The following is a 14,828-nucleotide window of genomic DNA, read 5'->3' on the forward strand; positions in this document are numbered from 1 at the left end:
GAAAATTGATTTCAGAAAGAATGTACTTGACCGTAGCAATGCCTGGATTCATGGCGGGATGAACACTTCCAAGCATGACTGGGCGAGAGTTTGCTGCTTCCCGGTACTGACCAGTTCATTCTGTCAATGAGCGTGCAGGCGTGGCTCAGAAAGCAGTTGGACACAAATGCAGACTCACAAATGAAGGGGTTGGAGTAACAAAAAGGCTTTATATAACAATCAGGAAGAGGTTCGTTACACGGTTTGACAGTCAGCCAGGCAGCAGTAACAGGCACCCGTGAGACCGGAGCACAGTCCAAAAAAGGAGTGAAGGTCAAAAACACAGAGAGACAAAGTTCAAAGGCTGAGGCAAGAGCAAGGTCCAAAAAGCTAAGTGGGGTCATACATGGCAAGGCAAAAGAACAATGACTAACCAATGGCAAGAAACAAAGGCTGGAACGAGGGCTGAAGAACAAGGCGAAAAGCATACGAACCGCAGTGATACATAAAACACACAATGTTTAAATACAGGACAGGCAATCAGGGTGTGATGTGAGACAGGTGCGGAGAACGTGCAGAAAGGGGGCATGGTCGGATGAGACGAAGACAAGGGAAGACAAGAGACAAGAGGGTTCAGTGAGAGACGATGTGTGAACAACAGCAGCAGAGGCAAAAGAATCCATGAAAGTAACACTATCCAAAACCAGCAGTGATCCTAATGAAATACCCAAAACAAAGACAAACCAAAGGCTTCATAAAAACCCAACATGAAAGGAACAAAGAATCAAACAGACAAACTAAAGAAAGACCAAAAAAGAGATCAACACCAAAAATAAGATGGAACTCAACAAATGTCTAAAGTATAAAAACAGACATTCAAGGACTGGGGCTAGACAAAAGAACCATGAAAGGGAAAGTGGACAGAGACCAAACCATAACATCAGCCCGGACAAGGGGCAGACCATAACACAGACAATTCCTTTGTCTTCATGCTTGGTTTGTGCTCTGACATGCACTGTCAACTGTGGGACCTTATATGTAGACAGGTATGTGTCTTTCCAAATCAAGAATTTACCGTAGGTGGACTCCAATGAATCTGTAGAAACATCTCAAGGATGATCAGGGGAAACAGGATGCACCTGAGCTCAATTTTGAGCTTCATGGCAAAGGTGGTTTTCTTTTCTTTTTTGTTTTGTTTTTTATATAAATTTGCAAAAATGTAAAAAAATAAAAAAAATCACATTGTCATTACAGGGTACTGTGTGTAGAATTTTGAGGAAAAAAAAGATGCCTGTAACATTAAAAAATGTGGAAAAAGTGAAGTGCTTTGAAAACCTTCTGGATGCACTGTATGTATGTATGTATGTATGTATGTATGTACAAGGTCTATTAGAAAAGTATCCGACCTTATTTTTAAAAAAAAACTCATATGGATTTGAATCACGTGTGCTTGCGTGAGCCAACCTTGAACCTTCATGCGCATGCGTGATTTTTTTCACGCCTGTCAGTTGCGTCATTCGCCTGTGAGCAGGCTTTGAGTGAGGCGTGGTCCACCCCCTTGGCGGATTTTCATTGTCAGGGAAATGGCTGAGAGACTGCTGCTTTGCTTGATCAAATTTTTCTTAGAAACTGTGAGGCACATCCATGTGGACACCATTCGAGAAATTCAGGTGGTTTTTGGTGAAAATTTTATGGGCTTCAAAGACATTAAGGGATGTTACTGTCCCTTTAAGGACGGCCCACAGCAGCTGTGGGGAGCGCCGCGCTCCAGCTGCCATCGACAGGCTGAAACGACCATTTCATTTCTAAACAGATCGCTCTGTGGATCCGTGACCATCGTGTGCACTTTCTCTGGTTATCACAAGAGTTGGACATCACCCATTTTCCTGCAGATTTCACTTTTAACAAGAGATTTTGTCATGGAAAGCCGAGCAGACGCTTCGCGCGTCATGATGGATTCGCTGCTGGACCGACACAAAACCACCTCCGTTTTGGTCTCACAGGACGGCTTTGAGATGGCGTTCAGACAGCTGTCGGTGGTTTTTCAGTCGAGTGATCCTTCTGGCACTCTGAAACGGAGGTGTTCTTTGTCTCGCTTGTCGTCGTGACGCGGGAAGCGTCCGCTTCTTTTCATGACAAAAACTCCTCGTAACAATGGAATGTGCCGTTCATTTCCAAACTGGACGCTGTGTTTTATCCGGGACGTCGTCTGGACTAGCACAGGAATTGTGAAAAGACGTGGACATCAGCGCTTTTTCGGCAAATTGAGACAGACGTGTGGAGGAATTCCGGCGGTGCCGCGACGCGCAAAGCCACGCCGTGATGAAGCGTCACAGAACATGTTCTGGCATGTCCAGGCACATCCACAATTTTTTGGATAATCACTCGACTGAAAAACCACCGACAGCTGTCTGAACGCCATCTCAAAGCCGTCCTGTGAGACCAAAACGGAGGTGGTTTTGTGTCAGTCCAGCAGCGAATCCATCATGATGCGCGAAGCATCCGCTCGGCTTTCCACGACAAAATCTCTTGTTAAAAGTGAAATCTGCAGGAAAATGGGTGATGTCCAGCTCTTGTGACAACCAGAGAATGTGCACACGATGGTCATGGATCCACAGAGTGATCCGTTTAGAAGTGAAATGGTCGTTCAGCCTGTCGATGGCAGCTGGAGCACGGCGCACCCCACAGCTGCTGAGGGCGTCCTTAAAGCGACAGTAACATCCCTTAATGTCTTTGAAGCCCATAAAATTTTCACCAAAAACCACATGAATTTCTCGAATGGTGTCCACATGGATGTGCCTCACAGTTTCTAAAAAAAATTTGATCAAGCAAAGCAGCAGTCTCTCAGCCATTTCCCTGACAATGAAAATCCGCCAAGGGGGGTGGACCACTCCTCACTCAAGCCTGCTCACAGGCGAATGACGCAACCGACAGGCGTGAAAAAAATCACGCATGCGCATGAAGGTTCAAGGTTGGCTCACGCAAGCACACATGATTCAAATCCATGTTTTTTTTTTTTAAATAAGGTCGGATACTTTTCTAATAGACCTCGTATATACGAGGTCTGTGAGAAAAGTATCCGACCTTTTTATTTTATGCAAAAAATATATGGATTTGCTTCATATGTTTTTACGTCAGCCAAGCTTGAACCTTCGTGCGCATGCATGAGTTTTTTCACGCCTGTCGGTTGTGTCATTCGCATGTGGGCAAGCTTTGAGTGAGCACTGGTCCACCCCTCTCCTCGTTTTTTCATTACGAGGAAATGGCGGAATGATTTGGGCTTTGTTCCATCAGAATTTTTTCAGAAACTGTTAGAGACAGGCAGCTGGAAACCATTCGGAAAATTCACATGGCTTTCGATGAAAATTTTAATGGGCTTCAGAGATTAAGGAGTGTTACTACCGCTTTAAGGACGGCCCACAATGGCACACGGCGCGCCGCACTCCGAGCCGCGATTGACAGGCAGAAACGACCATTTCATTTCTAAACGGATCGCTGTATGGCTCCGGGACCATCATGTGCAATTTCTCTGATTATCACAAAAGCTGGACATCAGCCATTTTCCGGCATATTTCACTTTTAACAAGAGATTTTGTCATGGAAAGCCGCGCGGAGGCTTCGCGCGTCACGACGGATTCGCGAGTCACGACGAATTCGCTGATGGAGCGAGACAAAGAACACCTCCGTTTTGGAGTGCTCAGCTCTCCACAATTTCTCTTATACTCACAGCTCTTGTGATAACCAGAGAAATTGCACATGAAGGTCCCGGAGCCATACAGCGATCCGTTTAGAAATGAAATGGTCGTTTCTGCCTGTCGATCGTGGCTCAGAGCGCGGCGCGCCATTGTGGGCCGTCCTTAAAGCAGTAGTAACACTCCTTAATCTCTGAAGCCCATTAAAATTTTCACTGAAAGCCATGTGAATTTTCCGAATGGTTTCAAGCTGCCTGTCTCTAACAGTTTCTGAAAAATTCTGATGGAACAAAGCCCAAATCATTCCGCCATTTCCTCACAATGAAAAAACGAGGAGAGGGGTGGACCAGTGCTCACTCAAAGCCTGCCCACAGGCGAATGACGCAACCGACAGGCGTGAAAAAACTCACGTATGCGCACGAAGGTTCAAGCTTGGCTGACGTAAAAACATATGAATCAAATCCATATATTTTTTGCATAAAATAAAAAGGTTGGATACTTTTCTCATAGACCTCGTATGTATGTACAATGACAATAAAGGCTCTTCCATGATGAAGAACCAACAGTACAAACAAGAAGAAAAGAATGCAAAAGAGATGGCAGGAGAAATGTACCAGAACATTGATTGCCTGGTCGATGGGACCTTTGGCAACGATGTACTCAATCCCAGTTTCATATATATCCATGGGTCGGCGATATTTGAACACAGTTCCTGCAGCATGGAAATTCTGTGGACTGTCCACTTTGTAGCCCCCATTGAAGAAAAAGTTGCCCGCTTGGTCAGTCACAGCTGGGGGACAAATTACAAATGAAATGGCTAATTCTTCAATAAATGATAACTACACAACACTTTCTCCTTAAAAAAATAACAAATCATTATGAACACATAAAAATAATAATAATACTCACCTAGAACATCAGCAGATTTCTTTCTTTCAATGATTTGGATGTCCCATGATCCTTCAGGGATTTGAGTGATGAAGGAGTAACCTTAATGACCACAAAAAGAAGCTTGTCAGGCTCTTTTATTTAGTTTCTGTATTTTAGCATTGTGTACGTCACAAAAAATGCTAGAGTAATTTTGTCACAAAAATGTATGAGGTAAAGAAAAAACATTGCAATAAAGGTGTTTTCATTAAATTCTGTGGGAGTTGTGATGGGACACTGTCACAGCTCACCCAGAGTTGAAGCCCCGCGACGAAAATTTCCTGTGACTCGGCTACAACTGCTGCCGTCGCCCTGACAGATACCACATTTGTCCAGTGTGTTCGAGGAGAACAGCACTCCATCACATCCGATTGGCTGAGCAATAAATTGGGAAATACATTTGGAGAGGATAAAAAAGTTGAATTACTGGTATATAATTATTAAAATCACCATGGTCAATGTTAATGTTGCAGGTGATGTAGTCATTGCATTATTAGCTGTGGGTTAGATTAAGTCAATTAACAGTATTAAAAAAAAGTGCACAACATTTGCAAAAACTGAAGCATTTATTTCTGAGATGTGTAGTTTCTAAAGTCCATGGTTTATGCCTTAGTCGCTGGTTAAAAGTGCCATTTGTACTGATTAGAATTTTATCCATCACAATGCAGATATATTTTGATCAAGATTTTGATTTGCGGGGTTGTTAATTTGTGAAATAGATCAATTTGACACCATTTTAGGAAATTACTCTCTTTCCACTACCTCGTAGTATGGTAGCTTCCTCGTTTTCTTTCTCGGCATGGAATGCCAAACTTTCTTCGCAGGACATGGAAGAGTTGATATGTTACCATTCCATAGAAACATTTTCTTCGAAAAAAAAAAAAATAATAAAAAATTTTCATGGGTTTCTATAGGTTGTACTGGAAATTTTTTTTTGAAATTTTAATATTTGAAAACTTTTCATCAGGAATCTGTCTGCAAAATTTTGGATGCTGTTCTTTCCTGGTTTAAGCATAGCCAGAAATGAACAGCACACTAACAGTAGTGGTTGTACATCATGGCATTGTGGCGTCTCTTCACTGGCTTCCTGTCCCTGTGAGATCAGATTTTAAGGTTCTGCCATTAACCTATCTAATTATTCACGGACTGGCACCTCCCTACTTAGCCGACCTAATTAAACCCTACGTACCGGCCTGGGCTTTGTGTTCTCAAGGTGCAGGATTACTGTGTGTCCCCAGGGTGAATAAAAAGTCTGTGGGTCACAGAGCTTTTTCTTATCATGCCCCTGTTCTGTGGAATGATCTCCCTGCGTTAAAACAGTCTGATTCTGTGGAGACTATCACGTCCAGACTTTTCATATGGCTAGCATATTTGCATAGTATGTTACTATGCTTTTTATCCTTTAAATTCATTTTATTAGTAAATGGAGCATGCCGCAGCCTCAACTTTATCTAAATTCTGGGTCTTTTAGTGAAGCTTAGGGCTAGTGGCCGGCAATCACCTTAGTATTTCTTGTTTTTCTTGTTGCTTAATGCTGACAATGCTTTCAGCTTGGGACTCCAACAAGGGTGGTCGCATCTCTTCCACTCTCCCTTATCTCTGCTCTCTGCTTTAACCTTCAAGTCCCTACTACATCAAGGATTTATTCACATTTGGTCTTATGGTAGCAGGGCTGGTACTTTCTGGCTTATGTGCTGCCCTGATCTATCGGAAAATTGGCAGGACGGCGGCATCAAGAACCACGGCCCCTCGCTTGTCCGTCATGATTAACGACGTGGGCAAGGTATTGCATTCTCAGACTGCGATGACTTTTGAACTCAGATGCAAACTGGATGACATCTTGGAGCAGATGCATGCCTTGCAGATGAAGTTGAAGCTTTTGGAGGCCGGGGAATATTCTTAATTCATAATTGGGAATATTCTGAATTCATAATTGGGATTTGGTTATTCAAGTGGAAATGCAAAAAGTGTTTTTCACTGCTCAAACCACAACACGGCAGGCTTATCAAGCCTGAAGGACAAAATGCCCGACTGTTTTTCCTCCAGAGGAATGTCTTCAGGACTTGGTGATTATTTGGCTGTTTTCTTAACTCACAAAGACAATAAACTGTTTCACAAGACTGAAGCATGCTCCACTCCCTCTTCCCACCCCCCCTCCTACCCCCCCATCACACACACACACCCACTCCGGCTTCTGCTCACGTCACTCCCTTCCCTTCAGCGGGGGCGGCGCAGTTTTAGCTGCTGCTGGTCCCCCCCCCCCCCAAGCTGATGGTGGCGCAACTCAGGGCTGCTGCGCGACCTTCACCCACTTGCCTCAATTCGGATAACGGACTTCTTCAAATTTAGTGCACATAAACAATGTCAAATGTGTATGTGTTGTCTTAAGTTCTGATGTGTGCCATTATTACGGTAAACAAGTAATAACTGTGGACTAATTGCTGTCTGAGGTAACAGGAGTGTAACCATAATTTCTCCACTGTGAGATCAATAAAGTATATCTCATCTCATCTAATCTCAAATTATACTGTATTTGTTGTCTTTCTGCTGCCTGATTCTTTTCTTTCTGTTTGAGGTGCAGCTCCACCCAGAGATGGGGTGGTGTCTGTTTCTGCAAGCCTCCCGTCCTGTACACTAGCATGGACTCCCAAAATTTCCTGTATATTTGTATTGTATTTTGTGTCTGTAGCATGGACCAAGCAGAGGGTCGCCCCTTTGAGTCTGGGTCTGCTTGAGGCTTCTTCCTGAAATCATCAGAGGGAGTTTCTCCTTACCAGTCACCTGTGTGCTTGCTCTAAGCGTTGGTAAGGTTAGACCTTACTTGTGTGAAGCTCCTCGAGGCAACTTTGCTGTGATTTGGTGCTATATAAATGAAATAATTTGAATTAAAATGGCAGCATCCCCTGGGATTTGAGGACACTCAGTGACTGGTATAGTGCTTTTAGCATTGACTGAGAACTTTAAAACAATCCAAAAGGAAATTGTCCTGGTCACATCCAGCACATGAAACTGGAAAACCCTCATCTTTCTGGTGTGGGAACAATTTCTTTGTATTATTGTGCTTGAATGTACTATATTATAAAGCTGTGTACTGCACTCACAAACACTGAGGTGCCAGAAAAAGTAGCAATTAATAATAAGAATTTTCTGCATACTTAACTCTAAGCAGATCTTTAATATGTGCAATGTCCAGATAAAGGTCTTCTGACTGAACACTTGTTTTTTTTAAAGACATATTAAAGATGTGCTCGTCTATATAAAACTTTCAATGTGTCTGGTGCGATTGATCATTTAGATTTAACAGTCATTTTCACTTTTGCAGTAAGAGACTGACAGAGACTCTATACTCCTTAATATGGTGCTGGATATTTTCACTTTGAGAAAGTAAAATCCATAATTCTCATGAGGGGAAATGAAGCAGGTACAAAGTAAAAGGGAAGCTGGACTCACCTCACACTTACCATCCACGCAGACGCCGCGGTAGCTGCTGTATTTGCACGAAGTGCCATCGCGTGCCATCACCATCAGCTGCCTCTGGCCATCAGTTGTGGTGCAGTGAAGGTCACAGGGGTTACTGGAGATATGAACATAATCGTCTGGAGATATACAGCATAATACAGGTCAAAGGTCACTTATCTCAATTAACACAGTAAACAATCTTTTTTTTATTATTAAATCATTAATCTGTGTTAATACCAATATTTGCTTGCCGCTACAGCTGTTAATCCTACTGCTGGCAGAGTTTTGACCCATTTTTTCTCTACCTATAGTGCATTACCTGCAGTATTATTATGACACACACTCAGTGGTACCACTGGGCCAGCGTGCTTGTCTCGTACCTGTAGCCAAGTCCTTCTCTATTGTTCACCAAAACAACCTTGTTGAATTATCAGTGCAGACACCGGAGGGCCATAACTTAGGTTTCTAAAACATTTTACTTTAGAATGAAGAACCCACTTCGATGAGTGGTGAAGCATCTTGAATACCTAAAACAAATAAAATAAATATAATACTAATAGTCCTGGAGTATGTTTTGCTGCTACTTCTTTTACATTTAGTTTGACTATAAATCCTTCTACTGTCCCTGCAGAATGACTTGTTTTACTGCTCTTTGTGTTATTACTACTGCACACTGCATTACAGTCCTCATGCAGTGCTACGAATGAAGTAGTATAACTTAAACAATTCTAAATATAAATCTAAATAAATGTGTCACCATTGCACTGAATACAAACATAAATTTGGAATTTATTAATATGAAATTAGCTGTAATAATTGTTGATAAATAGGGTTAAACAATATACAAATTCTAATTAATTGCCAAAATTTGGAGAAGATTACAACTTGTATATATAGTTGTAAAAAGGCCAATGATTTTTATGATCAGTTTGTTGACAACTCAACAAATTGCAGATACTTGAAATTAATTTATTTCAAGCAATTAGATTATAAATCATGGTTCCTACATTTTAAGGTAACAGATTTAAAGCTGTATGGCTTTTCAAATTTCACAAACTGAGAAAATTTAGTTTGTACCAAAATCCAAGCATTATAATCCAGGTTTATGTTTGTAGCCTGTTGCAAAATTACAGCTCATTTTAATGAGGAGCACGTATTTATCTGGGGGAAATTCCATAGTGAATATTGTCTTTTCATTGTCGTAATGCAGACTAACAACAAGAGAAAGCGCATGTGTGCATGCGAGAGGTTTTGAGATTACCTGTGACCCATCTGATGTAAACATCCATAAGATTTCTTGTAAATCACTTTCAAATCTACCAAATGTTGGTCATAGCATCTAATTGTTTGAATTTCTCCCCCTCAGGGTTTGAAATTCTAAATTGTTTCCAAACAGCATGAATTTTGATCATATTGGAAATATCATACTATCAACTCCTTATCTACATGCAAAGGAATAAAATTATAGTGGTGCCAAAGAAAATTATTTTTATGACTTAAATCTTAAAAACCCACTGGCACTATACCTTTAAGGTCTTTTTTAATGCCAGAAGGAACACAATTTAAGACCAATATGACAATCACCAAAAATGAGAAGAAAGAGAGAGAGAGAGAGAGAGAGAGAGAGAGAGAGAGAGAGAGAGAGAGAGAGAGAGAGAGAGAGAGAGAGAGAGAGAAATAAAATAACAGACATGGCAGCAGGTTATGGACAAATTTGTTGAAATACAGTGCCCTCCAAAAGTATTGGAACACTTGGTGTTTCACACATTTTGTTTATGCCATTTCAAATACAAAGAACAAATAAAAATTATAACTTTCTAAAATTATCTTCCTTAAAGTCAAAGCAAATCTCTACAACTTGACATAAATTAATTAAAAATATAAAAGCCAAGATGATGGGTTGCATAAGTAATGGAACACTTTGGTATAATACCTGTAAATAATCAGTTTTATTGCCAGTTTTTTTTTTTGGGGGGGGGGGGGGGTTCAGACAAGTGAGAGGATGATACATGAACATTTCCAAGACACTGAATATGTCTTGGGCTTTATTTACATCAGTTATGAAGAAATACAAACAGTATGGCACTCTGTGGTAAATCTGTGTGGAGTAGACAGTTCTCAAGCCCACCACGTAACGCAATAGTCCATCACCTCCCCCAGGTGTGTATTATGATTCAGCGAAATCTATTCAGACAAAGCGTTCATGTGGACTAAAACTTGACACACAGAGTTTGCGAACCTCTGGTTCTGGTGAAACTGTAATGTTAGAAAGAACATAAAGCACATTCTTTAAAAAGGCAGAGCAGCTCGGTGACTTAGTGGTTAGCAGTGAAGGTCCTGGGATCACATCTAACCTGGTCCTTTGTGTGTGGAATTTGCATGTTCACCAAGATTGTGTGGGTTTGTTCTGGCTTCTTCTCACTTCCACAAACTTGCAGGTTGGGTGAATTTATGGCTCTAAATTGACCAAAGGTCTGAGTGAGAGTCCGTGAATGTGTTTGTCTAACTGTACGTGGCCCTGTGATAGACGGCCTCTCGCCCGATGACACTGGGATACACTCCAGCCCTTCTCCCAAGTGGAACAAGTGGGTGAAGGAAAAAGCTGTACCATTCAAGTTGCATTAATGTATTATTTGGCCACTAGGAGTCAGAAGAATGCCACAATATGATAACCCACAGCTGAGATATCTTTAAAAAAAAAAATCACACTATGATTTGTTGTTGTTGACAGTGTACAACATTCAATACACAAACAACAATTTTAATATTTCCTTTGGAGTGACTCTTCATCTTATAACTGCAAAAGCATGAAATACATGACCGTCATATTTATTTTCTCAAAAAGTGGTGAAACAGCAAGATTGTTTTCCCTAATATTACCGGCATGATCAGTTTACACTGTTTATAGTTTACACATCATTTACACTGGGACAATGGTTACCATTCTTGCCACTCAGCAAGAATGTACAGGGTTAAAAGCCCACCTGTGCCACAATATTCCTGTGCATCTGGAACTGCATCTACTGAAGGTCAGCTGTGGTGACCCTGAACAAAATGCATAAGCCCTAAGAATCAAATTACTATCAGTGGATGAGCAGGATGGACAATGAATGACCAAGAACTGGACATACTGCTAAGTATGGACATGTACACAAGGTACTTACCTAACTTACCTAAATCTGTCACCCGGAGTCCTTTGCACCCAACACCACACAATGGTCGCTCCATGTAACATTTGTTTTCCTCTCTTGGCAATATGATGTTGTTTTTGTGGGTAAAAACACATTCATGGTAGCAAATAGTGTAGCGGACAAAGATGTGGCTGTTCTTTTTTATTTATTGAAAATGAAAATACAAGGGGTACATACAGTAAATGTACCCCTTATGTTAAGTAATGTCTTAACTTACCTGTCAATCAGTTTGTATTTTGCCCTTTTTTCAGTGCTAATGCACAACACTGTAACCAATGTTTTAGTTTTGTAACCTACCACACACATCAATATCCTGTAGCTCTGAACTCCAATAACATCTTCAGGTGATGAAACAGAATTATTCTTCACTTTTTGGTTCACAGGTGTGACATAAGCCTGTTGCTGTGTCACAACACCTGGCTTGTCTGATTTTCAGTCACAAAATAATAGTAGAGAAGCTTGAATCTTCGACTAGACTGCGTTGCTTGACGCGAGGACGTTAAGCAACCCAGTCCAGTCGAAGATTCAAGCTTCTCTACTATGGAAACCACCTGGACAACTGAGAGCCTACACACAAAAATCACAAAAGAATGATAATGATATGCATGACATCATCCAGGTGGGTCCTCATTCCCACTGTAACATTAAATGACTACTTTATCTGATCTTTATGGATAGAAGAAGAAGAATTATTTCCTACATAGGCTCTGAGAATCATTGCAGCTGATCCCAAAATGTTGTAGTATGAAGCAGATTTGTTTCTATGACTCCCCTTGGATGGGACACAGATTACTTCCCCAACCAAGGTTGGCACACATTTACTGCTGGGTGGACTGGGACAATATAGATCAAGTGTCTTGAACAAGTACAGAAGACAGGAAATGCAACCGTGAAAGGAACATGGGTCAACATATTGGAACTCCAAGTCATTAACAACATTTACAGTCATTACAGGAAGAAAAGTACAACATGACAACTCCAGTGGTACTCATTCATTTATTTTCTCTACCAGCTTCTTCCAGTCTTACAATTAAGGGTCACCTGGAAGCTGGAACCTATCCCAGCAGTCACAGGACATGAGACGGGGAACACCCTGGACAGGATACCACAGGACCTTCAGTAGTACTTTTTTGTTTTTTAATAACCTACTAAAGAAAAACACTGCAGAAATTTTCACCCAATCAGAGAAAAATTCAGAATATAGTGAAGGAAGAAAATAAAACAAATCAAATCCATTAAAGCATATCATGAAAATGAACCTGTTTTGTGAAGTGATTAAAAACATGCTGCCGATGTCTAAAGCTAAACAGCTGAGACAGCAAAAACCTCAGCCACCTTTCATGGGAGTCAGAGACTTTTATTAGTGTTATTACCAGGATACAGAGGTTTCCACTGGTAGTTCCGCCCATTGTAAAGCTGGGAGTTGAAGGACCAGCACTGTTCTTCCCTAAAGCTCCGCCCAGTAGAAGGACAGTCCTGCAGTACAAAAAGACCATTAAAAAGTAATCTATGTCACGCTTGTTAAGACAACATTAAATGGTATTAAACATTTATTTCAATTTATTTTCAATTTATTTTTCTTTATACAGAGCCAAATCACAACAGAGTTGCCTCAAGGTGCTTCACACAGGTAAGGTTTAACCTTACCAACCCCCAGAGCAACAGTGGTAAGGAAAAACTCCCTCTGAGGAAGAAACCTCAAGCAGACCAGACTCAAAGGGGTGACCCTCTGCGTCCAACCCCATGCTTCACGGTTGGGACAGTGTTCTTGGGGTTGTTCTCATCCTCCAAACACGGAAAGTGGAGTTGATACCAAAAAGCTCTATTTTGGTCTCATCTGACCACATGACCTTCACCCATGCCTCACCTGGATCATCCAGATGGTCACTGGTGAACTTCAAACGGGCCTGGACATGTGCTGGCTTGAGCAGGGAGACCTTGCTGCCCTGCAGGATTTTAAACTATGCCGGCATCGTGTATTACGAATGTAATCTTTATGACTGTGGTCCCAGCTCTCTTCAGGTCATTGACCAGATCCTCCTGTGTAGTTCTGGGCTTTCTCAGAATCATCCTTCCCCATGATGCGAGATCTTGCATGGAGCCCCAGACCGAGGGAGATTGACAGACATCATGTCTTTCTTCCATTTTCTAATAATTACGCCAACAGTAGTTGTCTTCTCACCAAGCTGCTTGCCTGTTGTCCTGTAGTCCATCCCAGCCTTGTGCAGGTCTACAATTTTGTCCCTGGTGTCCTTTGACAGCTCTTTGGTCTTGGACATGGTGGACAGGTTGCAGTGTGACTGATTGAGTGTGTGAACAGGTGTCTTTTATACAGGTAACAAGTTCAAACAGGTGCAATTAATACAGGTAAAGAGTGCAGAATAGGAGGACTTCTTAATTGCTGGTTGGTAGTTGATCAGATACTTATTTCATGCAATAAAATGGAAATTAAATATTTAAAAGCATACAATATGATTTTCTGACTTTTTTTATTCTGTCTCTCACAGTTGAAGTGTACCTACAATAAAACCAACAGACCTCTCTATTCTTTGTAGGTGTGAAAACTTGCAAAATCGACAGTGGACCAAATACATATTTGCCTCACTGTAGGTTAGGGAGGTGTAGAACTACGACTACAGTCATCTGCAGTCAGTCTGCAAGAACTGTGTTTGTTCATTACAAGGATGTGATATATAATGGTGAAAAAACTACTGAGTGTGAGCTCACTTTAGTGTTGCAGAGGCGATATTTCTTAGCTGTTCCTGTACAGGTCATGTTGTCCTTCCCAGCAGCAACTTTCTTTCTTTAAACAGTGAACAAAAAGCAAATTTTCAGTGAGACAATTCTGAGTGAGAGGACTCATCAGCAAAAGTCACAAACATTCAATTCACTGGCCAAAAATTCCCAGCCAAGGCAAGCTCATGATGTGCAGCATGAAAAGTGATTGTGAGACAGACTGGGCTGACGGTCATTTATGTCCATGTCGAGCGTGTGGTGCAAACTAAAGGATACTGTGCGAGGTTCATCTAAATAGCCAGCGTGTTTAATATACTTTACAGATAAATGCAAACTTTTATTGTTAGTTTGGGACACCCCCCCGACAGACCAGGATCTCTGGATTGTTTAAATAACAATATACAATTAACATGACAATTTTGCTTCGAAATAGTCCATATATAATTTTTCCTATCACATATAGGCAAAATTGACCCCGAATGCAGTGTGTCGTCAACATCCGGTGTTTTATAGGAGACAGTCAAACGTCTGGGCACATTCACATAGTGAAGTTTCACTTTGCAGCACCTGGCAATAGAGTTTTATTTCTCCATGTGTCTAAGAGAAAGCAGCACAGGTTTATTGTATTTTGGAAGAGTGTAGCCATGAAGGCTTGGCGAGGAAGCAGCGTCGGAATGGCGTCTAAAGTGGACGGTTCTGTTGCAGTCTCCGTGGGATGGCTAAAGGCACTGCTGTTAATGTCTGTGCTTACCTGCATTTTGACTGTGGCTGGACAAATGAAATAATCAAGAAACACAAATGTGATGCTGGCAAATGGATGCTGAATGACCATCATGTGGAACTC

General features: G+C 41.4%; 1 protein-coding gene across 5 annotated transcripts in view; it reads right to left on the bottom strand.

Annotated features, from left to right (window-relative positions):
* adamtsl2 (ADAMTS-like 2) overlaps window positions 1-14,828 on the bottom strand; it is a 78,833-nt gene that overhangs the window by 23,624 nt on the left and 40,381 nt on the right. For 2 of the 5 annotated variants that reach the window (XR_004560900.1, XM_034171133.1), the window contains exons 3-8: window positions 13,976-14,051; window positions 12,622-12,724; window positions 8,049-8,194; window positions 4,850-4,973; window positions 4,581-4,661; window positions 4,286-4,461 (exon numbers count right to left, since the gene is read on the bottom strand). Coding sequence is in view for 4 of the 5 variants with exons in the window: in XM_034171133.1 (XP_034027024.1) it covers window positions 4,286-4,461; window positions 4,581-4,661; window positions 4,850-4,973; window positions 8,049-8,194; window positions 12,622-12,724; window positions 13,976-14,051 (706 nt within the window). In the remaining variant the exon portion in view is untranslated. Of the gene's footprint in view, window positions 1-4,285; window positions 4,462-4,580; window positions 4,662-4,849; window positions 4,974-8,048; window positions 8,195-12,621; window positions 12,725-13,975; window positions 14,052-14,828 lie in introns of those variants that run through there. The other 3 variants (XM_034171136.1, XM_034171134.1, XM_034171135.1) reach the window with 3 other exon arrangements.

This window comes from Thalassophryne amazonica, chromosome 5 (genome assembly GCF_902500255.1).
Source record: "Thalassophryne amazonica chromosome 5, fThaAma1.1, whole genome shotgun sequence".
NCBI lineage: Eukaryota > Metazoa > Chordata > Actinopteri > Batrachoidiformes > Batrachoididae > Thalassophryne > Thalassophryne amazonica.